The 23,179-nt window shown below is 45.5% G+C and overlaps 2 protein-coding genes and 1 long non-coding RNA gene across 5 annotated transcripts; 2 read left to right on the plus strand and 1 right to left on the minus strand.

Annotated features, from left to right (window-relative positions):
- The first annotated feature begins 2,216 nt into the window (after window positions 1-2,216).
- Window positions 2,217-9,708, plus strand: LOC119268699. Of its 3 annotated transcripts, none has more exons than XR_005133258.1 (3): window positions 2,217-3,227; window positions 3,315-3,723; window positions 9,318-9,708. It is a non-coding gene; the product is annotated as an uncharacterized LOC119268699 (long non-coding RNA). The 3 variants fall into 3 exon arrangements; XR_005133259.1 differs by having other exon boundaries at window positions 2,217-2,534; window positions 3,256-3,723; XR_005133257.1 differs by having other exon boundaries at window positions 2,217-3,723.
- Window positions 9,709-13,346: 3,638 nt separating this feature from the next.
- LOC119271664 lies at window positions 13,347-14,143 on the plus strand. Its single transcript, XM_037553403.1, has 2 exons — window positions 13,347-13,585; window positions 13,691-14,143. Exons 1-2 carry the CDS (start codon window positions 13,421-13,423, stop codon window positions 14,114-14,116), a joined length of 591 nt encoding a protein of 196 aa, XP_037409300.1. The 5' UTR covers window positions 13,347-13,420; the 3' UTR covers window positions 14,117-14,143.
- A 1,439-nt stretch (window positions 14,144-15,582) lies between these two features.
- Window positions 15,583-19,490, minus strand: LOC119268700 (AP-1 complex subunit mu-2). The gene is made up of 11 exons (XM_037550399.1): window positions 19,158-19,490; window positions 18,912-19,061; window positions 18,759-18,821; window positions 18,464-18,640; window positions 18,271-18,374; window positions 16,896-17,003; window positions 16,719-16,815; window positions 16,510-16,607; window positions 16,283-16,424; window positions 16,072-16,194; window positions 15,583-15,967 (listed from the first exon to the last, which is right to left on the minus strand). The coding sequence occupies exons 1-11, from the start codon at window positions 19,284-19,286 to the stop codon at window positions 15,869-15,871; spliced, it is 1,290 nt and encodes a 429-aa protein (XP_037406296.1). The 5' UTR covers window positions 19,287-19,490; the 3' UTR covers window positions 15,583-15,868.
- Window positions 19,491-23,179: the final 3,689 nt, after the last annotated feature.

A 23,179-nucleotide genomic window follows, 5' to 3' on the forward strand; every position in this document is an offset into this window, starting at 1 on the left:
ACCGAGAGAAGTTCAAATTGATAAATGTCAGAAGTTCACGTACTGCACGGTGTGCATTTTCTATTAACAAGGAATAAAAAACAAAGCTTAAAAGTTTTGTTGTTATAAGTTCAAATCCCCCATCGGAGAAAGTTAAAAAAATTATTGTGAGATAGGTTTGTACAAAAGGAATATCATTTGTGTAACACTGACGAATGGATGAAAAAATTACAAACGAAAATACGTCACAGAAGTTCAACGTGAAAACAGCAGGAAGTTCAACTACTACAATGAATGAATTTCACATAAAAAATTTAAAATCGTCGCGAGTATGAAAAAACGATCAACACGAGGAAGTTGCGTATTTACAGCAGCTTTCCATTGGTATATCACTTGCTCAATTCCCGTGGGTGGGTGGAGATCTACGAGAAAAAAAGTACGTGAAAAATAGAGTGAAGTTCAAGTAGACATGCCGAGAAGTTCAGGTTCTTCACGTGGTGCATTTTCGAAGAATCTGTTTCGTGACAAAGGCAAGACGAATGATCTCGCCATTTTCGAAATTACTTGAAAACGGCTAGGAATCACAGAAAACCATCAAAATGAAAAAGTTTCGCATTTTCCTTAGCTTTTCAATGGTATATTATTTGTCTCATTTCGATAAAGTTTGTAGAAATTACGGCGAAAATATGGTTTTAGCCATTTTTAAAATTAACTTAAAACAGTAAGGAATTGGGAGAAACAATATATACCAAAAAGTTTCGCATGTCCTCAAGCTTTCCAACGCCATATCATTTGTTGCATTCAGACATACGGTTAAAAACATAGATCAAAAATATGAACTCGGTGGAACTTGTATCATTTTATAAATTACTCTTAAACCTCAAAATTAGAAAACACTTTCTACATGAAAAAGTAGCGCATTTTCATAAGCTTTCCAACGATATATAATTTGCCTTAATTGGATTAGCCGTTTAGAAATGACATCGAAAATACGAACTCGGTTGTTCGGTTTGCGAAATTTTACGATTTTCCAAATTACTCTTTAACCGTAGGGAATTAGAGAAAACTTTCAACATGTGGAAGGAGCGGTTTTGCAGCAGCTTTCCAACACCATATTATTTGCCTCATTCCGATAGACGGTTTAGAAATGCGATCAAAAATACGATTCATATTTTTTGTATGAAGAAAAAACGGTTTTCAAACTGCTCTTAAATCGCTTACATTTTGCCAAAAATTTAACTTGGGTCATGATAATGGTGTCCACAGATTTCCAATGGTATATCGCAAGCCCATTTGGGCAATGTTGGCGGAAGTTCAACCTAGCACTGGGAGATGTTCAGGTCGAACAACCCAGGCAGTAAAATTACAAAAAACGCAATTTCATCACGACCCGAGAGCAAAATCCGCCAACGAGCGAGATTCCTATCTAAAACCGGTATTTAGTTGCTAAAAAAATGTTTCTAGATTACACTAACATCATATAGAAGACGACTAACAAGAATAATTTGCGAGGAATGCCACGGTTGCGAAGATAGCCCGAAGGTTGGGTTCGTACAAAGTGAAGTTCACGCGCGTTACTCAGGCAGTTCAGGTTGTGATCAGAATATCATTCTGACCCCATGATCAGAATAGTGTTTATATATATATATATATATCATCCTGGGTGAGGAATAATTATTTCTCACCCCCTCTATTTTACCATCAATGAACCGTAATTTTACCATTTGTAAATTTTACCTTATTTCCGACGTAAAAAGAGATCGTAAGAAAATATATAATCATCCAAAAATATATATATTATGTTATGTAAAAATAAAATTACAAACGTAAAAACATAGTGTAATACACATAAACTGTAAATTTTCTTGTTTTATGACATATATTTTTAGTTTTCCAAATTTTACGTAGTGAATCAATAGAAATGTAACTATTTGTATTTCAAGCGTAATTTAATTATGAAATGATCGTTAGATTATCTCGGATGAATAATAACTTATTCTGCACCCTGAGTGATGAATAATAACAGTATATATATATATATATATATATATATATATATATATATATGTATGTATGTATGTATGTACATAGAAACTCTATTAATAACTCGGACTGAAGAATAAGTAATTCTTCACCCATTCGAACGACCCAGCCTTTTGCGCACGGACCAAAAGCCTTACGTCTTGGCTAAAAAATATATATTTTACCTCACGTCCCTTTCTACCTCGTTTCCCAACCACTCCTCCCTTAAAAAAACACTCATCTCTCTCCTCGTGCACTGCCGCCGAGATGAACCGCCGCCGTGGTCGACAGTTTCCGATATGGCCTCCTCGAATCCGTCCTCCCTGCTCCTGATAACCATTGATTCATTCTCCCATTGTCAGTTGGATGCCGCTGAATCGATCAGGCGATCTGTACCCCCGGTGCATCATCCCGGTCCGCTCGGTCTGGCGGCTCTCCAGCCCCCGATTTGGCTATAGGCCGGTAGATCTGGGAGGCCACCACAACAAGCATCCTTGAACTTTACCTCAAATCATTCATCTTGACATTTACAGGTACACATACGTTGGTATGTATCCATCCTTGGCTGCTCTAATCATTTTCATTTGCTTCAGTCCCCAATCTAGTTCGCAGGAAACGTAGATGTAGTAGAATCTTCTCAATTGTATATTTTTTGGTCAATTCCTGAATTTCTCGTCAAACCATGGAATAATTTCTGATCCTTCATCGTGGATAAATTGCTGAATTGTTTTTCATTCGTATCCTACATGCATCACCATTTGTTACCGAAACATAAAGTCCTATTTGTCAGATTTTTTTTCAGATCTTGCAGATAGTTTTTTCAAGTTTAGCAATGAGCAGACTCTTAACTTATGTACCTGCAACTGCAAACTTGCAGTACTGTAGATGGGAAGTAACATTGGTGAGATCGAACATCCTCTGCCCAAGAGGTTATTTAGATTTTACCATGTACTGTTGCTTGTGTTAGCATTCGGTCCTGTAAGATTCTGTACAAAAATTAATTAGGAACACTCTTAGATGTTCGCGCTGTGGTCAGTGGCCGTTGATTCACAGCAGGTGGAGCAGGCCTGTAGTGTCGCTAGTGTTCCTCATCATCGGGTTATATTGGTCGTTGCATTCTTGTTGATGTGGTTTGCATCTCCATCTCCTCCTACCATGATGGTTGGTGACTAGCCATTCGCGGCTGGAGCTATTCAATATTGCATCTTCTCCGTCAATTTACATCAGTATGTGTCAAATTAAACTTATTCGCAGGTGCATTCGAGTGAGAGCTATGGACACTTGAGTGCTGACCGGATCTAAACTTATTCCAGATTTTGGACTAGGAGAAGCTTTCCGCCCTGCAAGTATGTAGATGTATTCCAGAGCAAGGAAAAAAACACCAAGTGAGATGTATTCCTTGCCATTTTACTAAGCAGGTGCATTCATATTCTTTTTATGTCCTGTTTGACAATGTATACAATTGATTGCTTTGAAATGCCTACATTACGGGAGTACAATAAAGTGAGTTGAGAATATTGTTCTTGATTGAGTAAAAAACACTGATTTAACTCATGCTTTTCTGTTGACATACACTCACATTATGGATTGAAGTTCTCATGATGGTAATGATGAGTGTGCAAGGGCCGTACAGGTCATACATAGGTCTAATTAACAAATCACAGAAAGGAGAGGAGGAAGCTGAGCAACACTCCTTTTTCTTTTTGGAACCTGCACCATTGGGTATGTAGGAAATTATTCTTTGCCTCTATTGGTTGTACCTTATTCTGTAGTGTACTGCCAATACCATGGCGAAAGAAGTCCAGATAACCCCCTGGGATTTCACAGACTGGCCAGCTTACCCCATAAGGTCAAAAATCAGCTATTTACCACCCTGATCTTTCCTAAACCAGGTGAATCACACCCTAACACCGATTAGAGTAGTTTTTCAGGCGGTTTTGTTGGACATAGCGAGATGCAGCTCGTTTCTGATCGTTCTGCACCAAGCCTCGTCCATCCTCCTCCGAGCACGAGCGGTGTCGTTCCACTCGCGGGCGCTCGCCTACTCCCGCTATTCTAATTGTGTGCATCTCGACGTCACCCTCCACGACTCCAGGTTTCCCAGCGTATGCCGCCACGGTTCAAGGGATTCTTTCAGACGTCTACACCGTTGCGTTTGTGCTGTGCAACCGCGGCTGCCGTGCCGGGGTGCCCCCACCGGCACAACCCGCCAACTGAGCAAGTTCTTGCAAGGGATCGTCGCGCACTACCGGCTGTCGTACTGAAGCTCTCTGTGGCGAATGATGATGGGGCGGTCGAGGTCATTGACGACAGTGACAAGCAGGATATGGACGAGGGAAGCAGCGAGGAACTGGAGCGAGTCGCCGGCAAGGTGGACAAACTTCTTGATGTTTATACAAGGTCCAGATCACGCGTGAATGCAAGCTCCAACGAAGATGTTGAACATATTTGTGCATGTATCTGTTAGGATAATCTCCTACCGGCCCCGCCTCTAGTTTCCTTGTATAGATGAGGCTGAGGGCTGCCCTTGTACCTATATATACGTGCACCGTGCACCCGATCAACATATCGAGAGTTGCATTGCCTCTAATATGGTATCAGTTTTTTTTTCCGATCCAATCCTAGCTTCCGCTCCTAGCCGCTGCAGCCACAGCTCCTAGCTGCCGCCACCGCCATCTCCTGCGCCGCCGCCGCACCCTCAACCCGCCGCCGTGCGCGCATCACCCCTCCCCATCCCTCTCTCCTCCCGAGTCGTCTCCCTTCCCCCACCCGATCGCCCCGAGCCACCTCCCTCCCACCCGCTCCCACCCGATCGCATCTCCCCGCCAGCTGCGCCGCTCTTCCTCCCCTCGGCCGTCGCTGCACCCATGGCGTATCCCCACTCCGCTGCCTCCCTTCCCTCTAATCCCTTCGACGGTCCGGCCCCTCTCTCGATGGAGGTCGTCCGCGATCTCGACATCTTCGCCCGCTTGCCCGTCGTTCTTGACTACGCCTCCTCCACCTACTATGCCTGGAAAACCTACTTCTCCCTCGTCTTCCGTGAGTACCACCTCATCGATCACGTTGATGGCTCTGTCGACTCCGGCCTCATGTTCGCGGACGACGACTGGCTGACCATCGACGCCACCATCACGTGCTAGCTGTACCAAACCATCTCCAAGGACATCTTCCACACCATCGTTTGCGACACCGATGACGCGCAGACGGTGTGGGTAAAGTTGAACGGGCTCTTCCTCGACAACGCCCTCCAGCGCCGCGTGTTTCTTCAGCAGGAATTTTTTGGCTGCCAGCAGCTTGACTCGTCCATCGACGATTATTGCATGCGCCTTAAGAAACTTGCTGACGAACTTCGTGACCTCGGGGAGCGAGTCTCCGACGACCTCCTCCTCAGCACGCTCACCGCTGGTCTGAACGAGGAGTTCGACAACGCGGCCTCCAACCTCATGTTCCTCCCGGACCAGACCTTTCCTCGGGTTGTGGCCTACCTTCGGTTGGAGGAGAGGAGGATGAAGATGGTGAAGTCCCGGGCCACGCACACGGCTCTCGCGGTGGGCACCTCCCCCGCCGCCCCTCCCACGGCGCCGCAGCCGCAGCGGCCTCCGCTACCGCCGCCGGCGTCATACTTCCAGGCGCCACCGGCGCCCGTCTACCAGCCGCCGCCCCCTGCCCCTGACCGCCGCCGCGGGGGGCGCCGCGGCAAGAAGCAGCAGCCGCACGGCGCGGGGGAGGGGGCGCCAGCCGCCGCCGTAGCAGCTGCCCCCCCTGGGCCGCCGCTACCAACCCTTGGACGGGGGTGGTCCATGCGTACACAATGCATGTGCCGTGGGCCCCCATCCCGGCTGGGATTCTCAGCCCCCGCCCCGGCGCGCATCAGGCGTTCGTCGCCGCCCCGGGTAGCTACCCCGTCGCGACCCCTCCATACGCCGCGGCCATGCCTGGCTATGCCGCCCCTGGTGGCTACCCGTCGCCCCTCCAGCCGCGGCCGCCGCACACCCGCCAGCCCCTTGGGATCTGGCTCTCCTTGCGGCGCTTCACTCCGCCCCTACACCCAACACGTAGACCGGCGGCGGCGACTGGTATATGGATTCCGGGGCTACCACCCACATGACTACCAACCCTAGTAACCTCAACTCCGTATTTCCAGTTTCTACTGCATGTCGTATCACTGTTGGGGACGGGTCTTCCCTTCCCATTACTCATGTCGGTCATGGTTCCTTTCCATATAACTCTACGCCTATTCACATGTCTAATGTCTTAGTTTCACCTGAGTTAGTCACTAATCTTGTTTCTGTTCGTTCTCTTACACGTGAAAATCCTATAACTGTTGAATTTGACGAAGTTGGTTTTTCTGTCAAGGACACTCGTACCCGGATGGTGCTCCACCGATGTGACAGCCCGAACGGCCTCTACCCGGTGACCTCCACCGCCACTTCCACATCCGCATCGGTCGCTCTCTCCGCCACGGTGGACCTTTGGCATGCTCGGCTGGGACATCCAAACCCGGCCACCCTTCGTCATATTCTTAGGACTTTTTCATTCACGTCTAATAAAACCGATGATCACACTTGTCGTCTCGGCAAGCATGTCCATCTTCCGTTTAGTGCGTCCTCATCGATGCCGTCCTATCCATTTGAGTTGCTTCATAGTGATTTGTGCACATCTCCGGTTGCCAGTAATACGGGTTTTTATACTATCTTGTCATACTTGATGATTTTTCGCACTATGTGTGGACCTTCCCGTTGCAGAGAAAATCCGATGCACTCTTCATTCTTACTACCTTTTACTCCTATGTTGCTACACAGTTTGGGCTCCCATCCATGCCTTGCAGACCGACAACGGGAAGGAGTTCGACAACGTCGGAGTTCGCACCCTCCTTGCCACACACGGCACGATTTTTCATCGCACCTGCCCGTGTACCTCGCAACAAAATGGTCGCGCCGAACGGATCCTTCGCACCCTCAATGATTGTGTATGCACTCTTCTTTTTCACGCCAATGTCCCTCCCTGGTTTTGGCCGGACGCTCTCTCCACCGCCTCTCTCCTCATCAATGTTCGTCCAACTCGTGCTCGTGGGAACTTTGCACCACATCATCTCCTCTTCGGTAGCCCACCCTCATATGATGATCTTCGTGTTTTTGGGTGTCTCTGTTATCCTAGCATCGCCTCCACTACTCCTCATAAACTCGCACCTCGCTCCGTGGCATGCATCTGTCTCGGATACCCACCAAACACCAAAGGCTATCGTTGCTATGATCCGGTTTCCCACCGAGTTTTCACTTCTCGGCACGTTTACTTTGACGAGAGGTCTTTTCCTTTTCACCAGGTACCGCCGCCGGCCGACTCGCCATCGTCATCCGCGCCTTCCGGTGCCCCTAGGGGAGGCCGCTCACTCGCGCTCGGGCCCCCTCCCGGCTTCGGGCCCCCTGTAGCGCATGGCCCTCCCCCTGGCTTTGGCTCCCCCGCCGCGCCTGGGCCCCGCTCTGGGTCCGCGGCGCCGGACCCGGACCCCGCTGGCTCGCCGGCCCGCTCCCCGGTGGCCATGTCACCTCCGACTCCCGTTGAGTCCGTAGCCCGGTCAGCGAGCACATCCCATGCGCCTGACCCGGGCTCCTCGACGGCTTCTGCCGGCCCGACTGCATCCTTGCCGGCGGCCACGGCGCCCCCGACTCCCGTTGAGTCTGCAGCCCGGGCAGTGATCGTGTCTCCCGCTCCTGATCCCGACTCCTCGACGACTTCTTCGCCTGCCTCGTCGCCGGCCCCGCCGACCACGTCGGCCGCGCCGATCCAGCCGGTAGCCCCGGACACCTGCATGGTCACTCGTGCTCGCGCTGGCATTCACCGGCCCAGCAAGCGCTATTCTGCGGATGAGTACCTCCTCGCTGCCTCGACGCCCGCTCCGTCACCTCTCATGTCGTCCGCTCGAGCCGCACTTCGCGATCCGCATTGGCTCGTGGCGATGCAGGAGGAGTTCAACGCGTTGGTGCGCAACCGCACCTGGCAGCTTGTCCCGCGGCCACCCCATGCCAACGTTATCTCTGGCAAGTGGGTATTCCGGCATAAGACTCGTCCTGACGGGTCTCTCGAGCGCTATAAGGCTCGGTGGGTGGTCCGCGGGTTTCGGCAACGCGCTGGAGTCGACTTCACCGACACGTTCACCCCGGTTGTCAAACCGGGCACGATTCGCATGTATCTGTTAGGATAATCTCCTACCGGCCCCGCCTCTAGTTTCCTTGTATAGATGAGGCTGAGGACTGCCCTTGTACCCATATACACGTGCACCGTGCACCCGATCAACATATCGAGAGTTGCATTGCCTCCAATAGAAGATAATACACAAGTATAGACCTGTTTCCCTCCTGGAGACCTGGACAAGCACGCACATAGACACAAGAAGTACATGCCACCATGTCTGAGATGGACATGACTAACCGTGTTTAGTAACTAACAGTGGAACTCGACAGCTGCCGGCGGCACGGGCGCCAGCTCGATACGCGGCGCATATGTTGTCCATGGAGGACGAAGTGGACGTGGCCGGCAAGAGCGTTGCCGAGGCGACTACGACGACGACCACACACGAGAGGTTCGGTGGCAAGTCAAGATTGCATGCGAGCCAAACCATAGTCGCATGTGCATGGTTTCTAGAGCCCGATGCCGAACAAGGAGCTGGTGCTTCCAAGGAACCGGGAGCCTTGCCAAATTGCTATCACATTGACACCATTTTCTTTACCAGAGGCAGAGGCGGGCAGAGCTCTACGAAAGGAGCTTCGTGAACCACGCCGGGCTGAACTTCCTCGTGGCTGGCTGCTGGCTGGTGCTGCTGCCGAACAGTACCTCAACGATGCATGTGGTTTGGGTGGGATGACCTGAGCAACATGCGATGGCAGAAAGGTGGGCGGAGGAACTATGTCGACCTGGCACTCGCAACCTTCAAAACCGCTTGGAAAACCACTCTGATCGGTGCTAGGGGGTGATTCACCTGGTATAGGAAAGAACAGGGGGTTAAATACCCGGTTTAGACCTGAGGGGGTAAATGGGCCGGTTTGTGAAATCCTAGGGGGTTAAGTGGACTTCTTTCGTACCATGGCATGCCAATTGTTTGGATAGATCAAAAGGCAAGCTAAAGATCAATTAGATAAATGCTACTGTACTCGCACATCTCACATCTCGTTTAGCTTTATACATACCTTGAATCAGCATTTCTTGAAAACATATTTATGCAGTCACACATCTCACCTTGTTTTTTTTTAATTTTGCTTGGTTGGAACTATATACATTTGTGTTGTCTAACTTGTAATGCTCGTTGATTGAATTTGCAGCATTTGAATCCTCCTCGGAAGAGAAACATGGTATTAGCTAGTGCCAAAAATGCCAACACAACTTGGCCATGCTGCTATCAACTTGCCTTGGTCCAATACTTGCAAGCTTCTTCATCTATAACAAACATCAATCCTGGGAGCACTAGTTAAAGAGTTGGTGTTCTATAGTCTAGCAAAAAGATATAGAGGAAGTCATTGCCACTACTCCTACCAGAAGATTAAGTTTAAGAAGAAAATTTCTTGTTCTGGCTCCTGATTAATTGCCACTGAACTTATCCACATGTTAATGTCATAATTGTTATTGCTCTGCTACTTAGTTGCCAGTACATTTTCTGTTTTCGAAAGAGCCCAAAATTTACACATCTATGTTATACATGTCTCTGCCGGTGTCTCTTGTGGATGCATTTCTTGAACTATATATGTCTTATGAATGCATCTCTCAGCTGGAGCATCCATGTTAAATTTGAGTTCAAAATTATCAGTTAGTGAGAAGCATGACTATAGGAGTAGCATGCATAATCATTTCAAATTGTATGGGACGAGGCACAGCCTCTGAATGAATCACAAGTCCCAAGTCATTGCTCCCCTATCAAAAATAAGCGTAATGTTGAAAGAAGTAAGAAAGAGACTACTAAGTCTGAACCTCAAATTAAACACGTCACATTGTCAAATATTTCATTGGGGCAATTTTAAACAGATCACAAAGTACATCTCAATTGATGATAAAAATGTCAGCAAACACAAAGAAGATCAGCAGACATAGCACATGCATTTTCTGCCTAAAGAGAACACTCATGTCGCCATGTATTTCAGTATTTGTTATCTTTGCTACTGGTCGATAAGTCATCCTCATTGTCGAGGGAGGTGGCGCGGAGAAACACGCCAAGCCATTCCCCGGTCCGCCATAGATGATGTCCTTGTGGTCCGAGAAGGTAGGCAACATACACGTTGTGAACATGTCCAGCTAAAACGGAGGGCCACTATGGTTTTTCCTATGGGAGTTGATCGGAAGCTCTTTTTTTCTCACTTATATAAACAGATTTTTTTTGGGTGACTTATATAAACAGATGATAGAGAGGGATCTATGGTAGGGCAGAGCTCATGCAGGTAGTACGTATTTTGAAAGAAATGTTCTAGAAAAGAAGGGATTTAATAGGGTGGGTCCAGGCAGTTTGCATGTCCAAAATGACCCAGTAGATTCATATCCCGGCTGTACGTCGGGTATTTTTACATCAATAATTATTTTTTTTGTTATTATGGCCACTTCTGTTATCCGGTTTGGTTCTCGTCTTCACGACGTAACTTACCCCACCGAGGTTGTAAAATTACCTCACATCTTTGTTTTCCAAGGTGGTTTTGGCGCGGGACCGATTCATTTTTCTATGCCATAATTTTACCTCCCGAGCTGCTTCTTTCTTGTGGTCTGGGTGTGGTGCAAGTGGTTCGGCTGGGGTGAGGAATAACTATTTCTCTTCCTGGATGACGAATAGCGTATATATAGATCATGTGTCAAATAAATAATCAAGTTAGAACGTGAAGGTAATCATATTAAATTAAATATTACTATGAATAGTAAAGTACTATATATATACATATATATATATATATATATATATATATATATATAGGAAAATGGTTGTGTACTCTTGGAAGTACGTACTCTCACTCCTCATATACCACATAGATGAATCTTTTATACCTCTTTATTATTTTTAATATACTTTATTAGTAATTATTAGATACGTTTGAGTTTCATGAAAAAATTCATATGAGTCTACATATTTTGAAATATTTACGTATATATTGATGTGTTTGTACGTGAAAAATGTATATTACAAAAAGTACGTTGTAGATGATATTTTTTCAACAAAACTCGTATTGGGGTATCTTAGAATATTTAATGAAGTATATTGAGAATAATAAAGAGGTATAATTAATACGTATATGAGGTATATTGAGGATGGAGTACATACTCCCGGGAGTACAGTTTTCTTAATTATGCAAACAATGTTCTCCGTATATTGAAGAAATGTTCATGCAGCTCAAAAAAGTGTCTGCACATTTGAAAAAAAAATCATGACATTTTTCTAAAAAATATATGATTGAAAATATGTAGTGCCATTGAAAAAAAAAGTCCACAAGTGTTCATTGATGCAATTAAAAAAAATATTAATGGCATAGTAACAAGTGTTCATAGCCTTTAAAAATGCTTGTAGCATTTACACCTTTTTAATGTTCGTAAAAATTTAGAACAACATTCACGCAATTTTCAAAAAACAATCATAACATGTAAAAAAGTTGTTGGTAACTATTTAAAAGAATTGTTCATGAAAATGTAATAATTTGTTCATGGGACTTTTCAAATTGTTCATGACATATAAAAACAATGTCCAGAACCACTGAAAGAAATGTTCACAACATCTACAAATGTTTAAAGAGTGCTGTTCGTTAAAATGTAAAACATTATTCACGCTATTTTTGAAAAATGTTCATTACATATTAAGAAATCTTGACTCTCTTTATACAAAATAAAGTGAGAAAAAATAAAACAAATAAAAAACGAAAACAGGAAAACAAACAGGAAAATATGAAAAGAAATAAGAGGAAAATGCAATAAAAATGAAAGAAAAATAAAAGCGGATGGAGGTTTCTAAAACCGCTCTCCTAGGAAGGTTACAAATCTCTCCGATCCGGTATGTAGAAGATTCCTAAAACTGCTTGATGGGCCTGCCCGGACGATCCGGTACAAAAAAGATTCCTAAAGTGCTACTTGGGCCGACCCTAAGCTTGGGGATAACGAGCGCTCCTTCAGGAGCCTCGCAACAATCAGCGCCATTTGGCGCGCTTTCAGCTATTCGCCACGTGTCGCGCTTTGAATGTTCTTTTTGAATTTTATTTTTTTATTTTTCTGCGCTCGTTTTCGGCTTTTTAAATAGTTTTTTTCAGGTTTTTTCGACGTTTTGGTTTTCTCCCGGTCTTCCTTAGCTTTTCGATCAAAAAAATATTTTGCACGAAAAAAACACGTTTTCTTTTTTCTTCCTTTCGTGAAAGTCATGATTTTTTTTTTCGCAAGAGGCACGGTTGTGCTTTAGCGAGAGTCACGGCCGTGCCTTTCGGAAAAGGAAAAAAATGCGTTTTCTGTTTTTTTTTCTTTCGCGAGAGTCACGGTTTTGCTTCCGCGAGAGGCACGGTTGTACTTTCGCGAGAGTCATGGCCGTGCCTCTGGGAAAGGGAAAAACAAAACGCATTTTCTGTTTTTTTTCTTTCGCGAGAGTCACGGTTTTGCTTCCGCTAGAGACACGGTTGTGCTTTTGTGAGAGTCACGGCCGTGCCTCTCAGAAAGGGAAATAATACGCGTTTTCTGTTCTTTTTTCTTTCGCGAGAGTCACGGTCGTGCCTCTCGGAAACGGAAAAAAAAACGCGTTTTCTGTTTTTTTTCCTTTCACGAGAGTCACGGTTACAAGAGGCACGGGTGTGATTTCGTGAGAGGCACGGGCGCGCCTCTTTCGAAAAGGAAAAAAACCGTGCTCCCGGTTCGGTTTTTTCGCCCGTTTTTTTCCAGGTTTTTTTAATGAAAAAATCGTCAAAACCTATCAACATCGGATCTAGTTTTAAAGATCTCGACGCGAGGAATCCAATAAGGCTCGAGATTTGGACGCACGGTTTAAAAGATAAAACGTTTTAAATAAACGGATCTACGAAAAAAGGGAAAATCCCAGATTGCGACAAGTCGCGCGCTGCACTTGTCGCAACCTGAGAAAGTGGAGTGTTCTTTGCAACGATTACTTCTTAATTAGTGATTTCGACATTTTCAAGCTTTGCTTGTGCAACGAGTTCTTTTTTCAACTTTATCACTAGTGCCTTTCACAAGGCTATCACCTGACTGTCACACGAACAGAAGAAACTCGAGTCAATATTAAGGGCGGAAGAAGCTACAACCAAGGGTGGCCATTCACTCGCAGTGCAGTCCTGTGCTCTCTACCACAACTAGTTAACCGCTTTCTTCCCAAGCGCGAACAGGATCTTCTTTTATAGCCTCTCCAGTCATCGTCTCTCCTCTTTAGCCCACGTACACCCTGCTCCTCTCCTTCCAACACCCACCAATGTTACTACGCCTCCTCGCGATGATCTTTGCCGCCGTCTTGGCGGCGTCCTCGAGCTCCATCGATGCCCGTGCTATCCACCCTATCTTCCTTCCCTTCGGCGACAATGGCCGTCGCCTGATCGGCATCCAGAGGTGCGAAGAATGCTTCGGCATATGTCAAGAGGTACATACATATACATACAGTGAATGAATCTACAACGTGCGTGCTCTGCAGATCAAACATCCTTACGAATACGTTCGCGTGTCTGCCATTTGTGCGTGCGTGCAGGTGCACTACAGGACGCTGTGTAGCACGCTGGCGACGCTGCCCGGGGTGACGACCCCGCAGCAGCTCCTGGACACGGCCCTGCGGGTGACGGCGGCCAAGTCGGCGATGGCGGAGATGCGGCTGGACGAGGCGATGAGGGCAGGCCTGGGCAACACCATCCCGATGATGTCGTCGCTGCAGTCGTGCAGGGACAGCTACGCGTCGCTGACGGACTCACTGGGGAAGTCGCGGGCGACGCTCAAGAAGGGGGGCAGCCGCGACGACCTCATGTCGGAGCTGTCTGCGGCCAGCACCTACTCCACCGACTGCCGGGACATCTTCGGCGAGCGCCCGGGGCTCAAGTCGCCGATACGCGGCGCGCAGCGCCACATCACGCGCCTCGTCAGCAACTGCCTCGACCTGGCTACCGCCATCAGGCAGCCCTGAGCGGTGGATCCGACGATGCAGGCCAGCTTCCGGTTCTGTGCACCTGACGTTTCTTGGAACCATTCAGATTTTGGCATGTGGTAGTTTTATTATTTTCCGTATTACGTGTATTTTAGTGTAGTGTGTAGATTTGTCATCTAGGATGGGTATTGCGTTTCATAGATAACCTGTGGATAGAGAAAAAATGTCTTTAGTTGACGCCGGTCTATTCTGTACTCAGAACAAGTTATGTTTGTCGGAATGGATCTTCTTTTTTTCGTTCAGCTTATACATGATCAAATTCCCCCTTGAAAAGGTGCAGCATTTGCAATAGTCTCTGACTCGGTTACGTACAGATTGCAAGTATACTCATGAGGCCCAACCAACCACGCAACACCAGCCTTTGCGTTGTACTTCCTCTGTCCCAAATTACTTATCGCATAAATAAATAGAAATGGATGTATCTAAAACTAAAAATATGTCTAGATACGTCCATTTCTGCGACAAGTAATTCCAGACGGAGGGTATAACTTGTCGGATGAAGGATGAGCCAGAGAGGCAAACAACTTGTGCTTCCCAAATCTCCTCGATGAACGAGCGACTCCAACAGACGCCTAAAAAGAGCTCCGCGCACTAAAAGTTCGTTTTTTTTGGGCGCCCAACAGCTCCAGCAGATGCTGTAGCGCTAAAAAGTTTTGGGCGCGAGCTGAAAAACGCTATCGCGCGCAGCATATTTTGGGCTTCAGATTGGGCACGCTTCACAATTTGCACTGTCTGCTTTTTAGGCATGCGTCTTTAGGCGTCCGCTAAAGCAATATTGGTCCCGACGCACTAAAATGCTACAGTGCCGCGCTATAATTTTTATTGGGCGCGAGATTTTTATGCGGCCGTTGGAGATGCTCTGAGGGGAGGACTCGCAGCGCTTCCAAATCTCCGTGGTCTGGCACGCCAGGGAGAAGACGAAGAGCCCGGGTCATGCCATCTTGCCCTTGCTCTCTCTCTTGTGAAGAATTTCATGCACCTGCGTTGGGTTGGGGCCGGGTTCGAGCAGGATCTCTCGTTGCAGTCCCGCACATTTATCTCCCGGAGACGGCTTTGCAGAATTTACAGGTGCGAGCCAGCACAGCACAGCATCTGCACGATTGGATGTCTAAACAGTTAACATGCAAGTGAGGATGAGGTTTCAGCGGCGGGCAGTCTGCCTATCCCGCACACACCAACCAGGCGGAAGTGGCGCACCGAAAGGCAGCACCAGCATCCACGAGGAGGCGATCATGCCAAGGTCTCATTAGCCGCATGGAGGATCGCGTTGAGCTCCACACAACAGCCACCAGCTGCTTTTTGTTTTATTTTCTCCGTCCACCATTCTATAGACTATAGAAATGCCTCGAATAGTTTCAACCCAAACTTCAAAAGCAATATTCATGTATGACAAGTGCTCATTTGTCACAAATCAGCTCTATATTTCACTGTGGCACAAAAGGAAATAAAAACAAATTTGTCACCAAAAATAATAACAATAAATCAATTATGATACAAGTTAACTCGTCCAAAGGAAAAAGGCAGTGTTCTTCTTTCTCAAAACTGTACTTGATGTGTAAATTACAGTGACAAGCCACAAAAAAAACCTTGCGCGCTACAGCTTTTTGGGAGATGACTTCCATGTTCATTTCCCAATTCATCTATACGCTGTAGCGAGCAAGAACTATGTATTCCAAAAGCCTCACAGCTTCATTGGTGTCTTCCTTTTCTAGTAGCCACACCACAGGAAACTCATATAAGTCTCAGTTCGTATTCACCTGCCATGGTAATGTATCTAACCCACGGAAGCGCCTGGTACCCACTCTTTTCAATGATCTTTAGATAGCGAACCTGTAAAACACATTGTGCATACTTTTTACTCGAAGTGCCAGAGAAAAACATACAATAGTACCTGTGATGATATAACAAACTCGTAACAAAGCTAGTCTCGTCACCTGAATACCCGATACAGTGAAATATGGTATTTCAAATTTCACTCGTATCGGTGCCTTCTTTTCAGGGACTGCTTCTTCCGCACTTATACTTGGTAGACTAAACTCCGCTCTGCACATGTACTCCTAAGAGAGCAAGCAAGTTCATGACATTAGCACACTTCGACTAGCAACACAGGAGCCAATGGATTCATTTGAAATCGGCCATACTCACTTTGCCACCAGGAAATGATTTTACTTTCCAGACCATTGCATCTCTCTCAGGTGCATATGCAGCAGAACCCATTGAAGTTCTTATATTTGGGTTTGTGGCATCTGAAGGAACAGGAACTTCAATTTCAACATTTGTTGCTGTGCTGCAAATGAAGAGGGAAAAAAACATGACTTTCAAAAGGCACCAGTGTAACACAAGCAAGCCAATTTTTGTTACGGACGCAGCACCTTCTTTCCTTAAACTGACTTCTTGCCTTAATCATCAATTCTATCCGGCTTCTTGAATGTTTTTCAACCTGGGCTTCCACCCAGATAAGAGGTTTCACCTGAATGGCATAAAAGGTGCGCAGGCACATGAGAATGAGACAAGAAAAACAATGAACTTCAAGTATATATGAAGTCTCTTGTAGTTCTAAAGCACAATCAGGAAGAAAAACCTGAGTGTTGAGCCTGTATGTCATCAGATCAAAAGATCCATCTGGAGGGATGAATGATATCGTCCTATCATTCTCAAATCTGGCCAATCGCACACACCTTGTAGCAAAATAGAGAATGGTCATGCAGAAGTTCTGGTGTAATAGACTTGATGGGGAAAAGGAAATACTATTGCTTACTGATGAAATTTGATATCATCAAGATCTATTGCCTTCCCTTTAGTTGCTCGCCCCTGAGCCTCCAAAAGAACCTTGTCATTCAACCCGAGTTTGCACTCGGGCATTCCACTGTTTCAAATCAGTATTAGTGGGGTCATGGATGTGTATCTGAATACAAGGAAACATACTAACATAGATAACAAATATATTTAGATGGTACAAAAGCTTGTCATCAGGAAAATAAATAGGAAACAACAAAGTCTAGCAATCTATAAAGCACTGTCATTTCTGATATACTAATTTCACAATGAGCTTGATATTCCAGTTATGCTTCACATTTCAAAAGAATCAAGGTTTGAATTGGCAATGTGAAGCAATATCAATGTTCAGAGTGTAAATGATTTGTGCTGCCTTAAATTTCTTTTTGTTTTATGGTCGAAGGACCTCTTTGTAGGATACAAGACGGATTATATATGATGCATGATGAGTACAGAAAATATCAACCTGACATGTACCAGCACAGCATACTTTTCTCTCGGTACCAAATTTGGCACATTTCAAAATTTCATTACTGATAGTGATTATTTAGTAACTTTTGGTATTAACTTGACTTGTGATTATCAGGATATAGCATGTCCACCATAACTTGCTTTGTGATTACAAACCAATAGATACCAACTCCTAACTGCAAGGTCCACAGTGAAAAGGCAAAGTTTAGGTAAAGTAGGGGATTTCAAGACCAATATCGCTAGAACATCTTCCAGGCTTCCAGCTTTCTTCTTTGATAATGATTACTTAGTAACTTTCGGTATTAACCTGTTTAATGGTCACCACTCACAGCTCAATGCCTCCACCATAACTTGTTTTGTGGTCATTATGGTAGAAACCAATGAAAAGGATAACATTTAATTCAGGTAAACTACAAGGTATCAAGGCCAACAGCACAGTTGTGTACAACATTGTTGCAAATCAGTACACAGGAAGGAACCACGAAGCTTATCGTTAGGTTTCTGAAAACTCGTTCCTGAAGTTTAATCTTAAGTTTTAACTAAGACATGCATTCCTACGTGAGCATGAAAAGCACATGTGTAGCATATGCTGCCAATATAATAATGATATTTGCGCAGAGCACCCTATGGCCCAATGTCAAGCAACAAATCTGCAATAGTGTGCAAAAGAACATGCACTTACTTCACTTAGGTCATCACTAATTGTTCAACTGTATGATAAATAGAATTCTAAAAGGGCACGGAAATAGGTCCTGAGTGCTTCATTTATCTATGAGACAATGTAAACGATCTTTACTCTTTAGCAAAGTGATCTATATTGAATTAGTCAACACAAACATTTCAGACTATCATACTGCTAATTGCCACAAATGATATTGCAAACTCACCTCAAATATGTTCGCATTTTCAGTGCCCCAACAACATCTGATCTCACAATCTGCCCATTGCTATTAACAAGAATGTTAACACTCTCCACTACATCCAAGAACACCTGGAAAAGCAGGGATTCGGTACTTCGTCAAGTACAACCAAAGCCTTTCCGACCACATAAAAAGAGTGAGCAAAGATAAATCAACCTACTTCGTTCTTTTTGTACCGAATCCCCTCACTCCTCCATGAGACAGCATTTGTCACAGCCATCGGTGGCCTCTGTGAGACCTCCATCTTGTATGCATCTGTCTTGATGAACTCGCTTAAAATCTTTGCCTCGGTGTATTGTGGATACCCAAAATCCATCATCTCATCAAGCAACTCATACTACATATAGAAGATACAGAAAGATCATGTGTCAAAGCACAACAATTACCAGCAAACTTGAAAACAACTGGCGCGTCATGCCCCCCAACCCCAATTCCTATCACAAACAGTTACATACCACGACGACAAAGTTATCTCTGAGTGATTCCTCCTCCAATTCCTCGAAATAGTGCTTGAACACCTACACACACAGGGCGTACAAAGCACGTGAACATATTAGACGCTCAAATTCCCAATGTGCCGCTTGCGAATATGAGGCGGGCATTTATACATCGACGACGCGGTGGAGGAATAGGAGGATGCTAGCGGCGTTGCAGTTTTGGCGGGAGGCGGTGAGGAGGAAAATATTGTTATGCTGTATAAACATGTAGGTGACGCCCGCGTCATCGTAGACCACCGGCGAGTACGCCTCCGCATCGCCCTGTCGATCACAACAACTTAGTGCGAAGCCGCGGCAAGGATCCTAATAGCACTGCAATAGAGGCGTTGAGGATTGCGAGGGGGGGTAGGTTGCTACCTCCTTGTCGAGGAGCTTGGTGAAGAAGCGCTCGGCCTGGACGGCGGTGACGTCGCCGCGGAAGTCGCGCCAGACGAGGACGCGGCCCTTGATGTCCAGCAGGAACAGCGCCGACACCGCGCCGGCCATCGGCGCTAAGCGCGGTGGGATCTCAGTCGCTCGCCGGATCTAGATCGTCCTGCCGACGGACATGTGGGGCGGTAGCCGCGGCCGGGCGAGAGGGGCTCGCCGGATCCCGGCGGTGAGTTGGCGCGGATCGGGGTCGGGGTGCGGGGATCGTGGGGAGTCGGAAATGGAGGGGGTGACGAGGGGGAGGGCAGCCGAGCCGGGCAGGGTCCGGTTGGTTTTCCTCTGTTCCACAGTACGCTGCCTGTCTCGGCCGGTATGGTTCTGTATCAGTTGCCTCTTTTTTGGACAGCGCACGACGTTGGAGAGTTTCCCCCGTTTTTCTATTAATACTCTCTCCGTCCAAAAATACTTGTCAAATAGATAAAAATGAATGTATCTAAAACTAAAATATATCTAGATATATTCATTTCTCCGATAGGTATTTCTGAACGGATGGAGTATTAAATAAAATAACCACACCAAGCATGCAACCACAACAAGATTTAAGGTTCACAGGTTCAAAAGAAAAGCAAAGAGAGTGCAATAGGGACCAAATAAGTCAAATTGAGGGCACAAAAAACAAACCCCTACAAGTAACCGCGCTAGCTAAGATACCACCCTTTATATGTTACATGATACCATTTTTCAAAAATCACATTTAGATGTTTGAAAAAAATATGGTTGTTCACAAGACAAATGTCTACAACCCCTAAAAATATCTGATCCAAATTCGAAATACCTATTGAGAAACAAAAAAGACAAATCTTGAATGAATAGTGGCAAAAGAAAACAAAACATGAACAATGTTAGAAATGACACTATTCACATACAGATTTGTCTTTTTTGTTTCTCAATGTACATTTGGAATTTTGATCTGATTTTTTTAGAGGTTATAAACATATGTCTTGTGAACATCCATAATTTTTTCAGAATTTTTTGAAAGATCTAAATGTGACTTTTTAAAACTTGTAGCATGGGAGCATGTAATAGGTGGTATCATCTGATATCCACCCCATTGGACTACAACGTTTCTTTTCTTGAGAAAAATAGAGTGTGGGCAACCACATTTCGAAGTTGTACTATCATTGTATGGTTAGATATATGGGGTGATTCCATGCTTCTTCAACCAGGAGGAGGGCGCTTGTCGTAACTTGCAGATTAAGCCCATTGGAAGAAAAGGGTCCACCAAGTTTGGGCAACAGGAGCCAGGAGGCGACCACTAGGCAAACCTGGAGATAGGGTTAGGGTTTTATTGACGAGGGTGGTGAGATTGTGGTGGTATCTAGGGTGGCGACAATGCTACCTTGGGCACGGATCAAAGGGTATGTATCTCGTCAAGGGCAGAGCTATAGCGGGAAGACTGATGGAAAGACAGCGGCAACAAGCCAAAAGAAGATGACTACACCGGCGGCACGCACGTCGGTGGATCAGCTAGTCGGGAATCGTCAAAATCTTCGGTAGAGAGCAAAACATTGGATCCTGCTACTAGTCTTTCGGCGAGGCTAGGAAGTATGGTGTTGATGGACAAGAAAGCATAGGGCTTCATCTTTGTGGAACTAGAACCTGTGTTTCCCAAGAATTCTAGATGGTCAACGGGTGGCAAAGTGCTCATCATGACCACTTAACATTCATGTAATGGAGACCACCATGCAGTGTGCTTGGGTTCTTCACAGGGAGGCGCAATTCAAATATCTTGGCACACATATTTTCTTGGTGCACTTTGGAAGTGAAGGAGATTGGAAGCATGCGATGAACAACGGGCAATATGATTTCAACTTGATGACCCTAAAGGACTATGAGGGTAATACAATGCCCTTTGAGATATTTTTGACAAGGTTGAGATTTGGGTTTGAGTAACTGATTTGCCACTGGATAAGAGGCTCGATACGCTTGGCAAAGCTCTGGGTAATTGGCTCGGAGAGGTTGTGAAAGTGGACACGGACAAGGATGGTGTAGCCAGGGGAAAACACCTTAGAGTTCGTGCAAAAATTTAAGTCTATGAGCCACTCATTAGGGGTTTCTATCTCAAATCTTCACGGCAGGATAAAGTGGGTACTTAGGTTTGATTTTTACTACGAAAAATACCACACTTCTACTTTGAGTGTGGTAGGCTGGTACATGAGGGTGGTGTTTGTGGTCCACTGGTTGATTCATAGTCATAGTGGGGAGAATGGTTGTGAGCTTCTGGGAAGAAAGAACACTGCCAAGGAGGGATCTCATGGCGGAGGGGCTAGCAACAACAGCTGCTATGGCAGTAACCATACTGGTGACAATGCTAGAGGGCGCCACAGACAGCCGAGAGTGTGAGATCTCCCCTCCAAACGAATTTTGAATCCTGAGTTCTCCCAGACTGCCGAATCCGCACTGGCACTGTTAAAGGCGAGGGTGTCCCTATCTTTCGATGAGATGATAGCTATCGATTTGGTGGAGTCAACTTTGACGATTCGACTACAAACGTGTAGGACGTTGCAACCTAGCAATCGCTAGACCAATCTCCTGAGGTTACTGATGATGCTGGAAGCACGTTCAGCCTGACCACGAAGGTCGATTTCTGCATGCAAACAAGAACAAGCAAGAATATGATAAAAACAATCTGAATATTGCGAATATAGATGAAGTTTGATAAATGTGGGGATCCGAAAGTGGTCTTGGTATGGTCGTTGGACACAAACGAAGTACACGAAGTTGTAATGGCTAACTTTTAACTAAACATATCCCAAAGAAAAACCTACTAGATTGATCTACTTATATAGGAGCCAGGGGTGGCGGCCAAGGAGGTGGGAGGACATCCCAAGGCAGCCTAAAACTAATCCTAGGTCGTACAAGACTCATGGGCCCAAGTAGAGGTGATGCAACACCTTTGGACTTGTAGTTTGACTCGGATTTTGCTGCAGCGTCAGATTGTTTCGTCAACATCTCAACGCCCCAGACGAATTTGAAGGTGAATCCAATTGGGTTGGAAAGTGCACGAAATAAACTTTGCAATAAAAAAAGAACCACCCAATTTGAAGACCGGATGTAAGAGATCTTGACATTTTGAGTCAGGTATGTCTATGTAGTCCGAATCTGAGTCCAGAACGTGTGAGACTTTGATTCTATTTTCTCTTGACCCAAAAGAGACGTGAGAGGACTTTTTGAACAACACCTAAACTTATCCTTTTCCCCTTTTCTTCATATGTGGATTGTACAAATGTCCCATAGACCTGCAACTAGACATAGCACAAAAGTCTGTCAAGTATTTTTGTCCTGGATAATATAAATAAATTATTGCATAGTTTACATTAAAATTCACCTCATAAATATGCACGTATGCAATATTTTTGATCATATCCAAGGTAGCCATGTCCTCATCAGGCACGGAGTTGAGGTTCTTAGCCCAAACAAGGGCCGTAACAGACATGAAATTCCTAGAGAAAAGGATCCAAGGCATGGCCTTGAGCAAAAGAAAAAAAGAGAGCTTAGAAACAAATGTTTTGAGTTTGAACATCAAAGAAAGCGCGATGGTTATTGGGATAGCAACTAGAAACGGAAGGGCAAGGACAATGCGGGCACTTCTTACAAGAAGCATTACGGAAAGGCACGAATTAGGGGAACATATGTGACAAGGCGAAGGAGGGAAGACGGCGACCAACAATACATGAGCTCAGCCAATTATGGTAAACCTCTCGAAAGGGAAATAAAACCCAAACAATTGTGGTTACCTAAAGATGACCCTAACAGGTTATTCATGATACTTTCATTGGTGATAAAAGGCAAAAGAACTGTCTTTTTGAGTGTATCGTTGATACAAATGACAAGACTGTCGAGACCAATGAATATCCTAGTCTTGAGCTATTCAGGATTGTGATTGGACTCGACAATTGACAAACTTCGTGGGACGTACCCATGACCCAGTATTGATTTTGTGTGTGTGT

The sequence above is a fragment of the Triticum dicoccoides genome, chromosome 3A (assembly GCF_002162155.2).
Source record: "Triticum dicoccoides isolate Atlit2015 ecotype Zavitan chromosome 3A, WEW_v2.0, whole genome shotgun sequence".
NCBI lineage: Eukaryota > Viridiplantae > Streptophyta > Magnoliopsida > Poales > Poaceae > Triticum > Triticum dicoccoides.

What these genes read in the sequence shown, in the direction of transcription:
- LOC119268700 (XM_037550399.1), bottom strand. Translation starts at nt 19,286, where the DNA reads ATGGCCGGCGCGGTGTCGGCGCTGTTCCTGCTGGACATCAAGGGCCGC. An exon ending in CCAAGCTCCTCGACAAGGAG is followed by an intron (nt 19,062 to 19,157) that starts GTAGCAACCTAC and finishes TGTGATCGACAG; the next exon opens with GGCGATGCGGAGGCGTACTC. An exon ending in GATGATATCAAATTTCATCA is followed by an intron (nt 16,816 to 16,895) that starts GTAAGCAATAGT and finishes TTTTGCTACAAG; the next exon opens with GTGTGTGCGATTGGCCAGAT.
- LOC119271664 (XM_037553403.1), top strand. Translation starts at nt 13,421, where the DNA reads ATGTTACTACGCCTCCTCGCGATGATCTTTGCCGCCGTCTTGGCGGCG. An exon ending in GCTTCGGCATATGTCAAGAG is followed by an intron (nt 13,586 to 13,690) that starts GTACATACATAT and finishes GCGTGCGTGCAG; the next exon opens with GTGCACTACAGGACGCTGTG.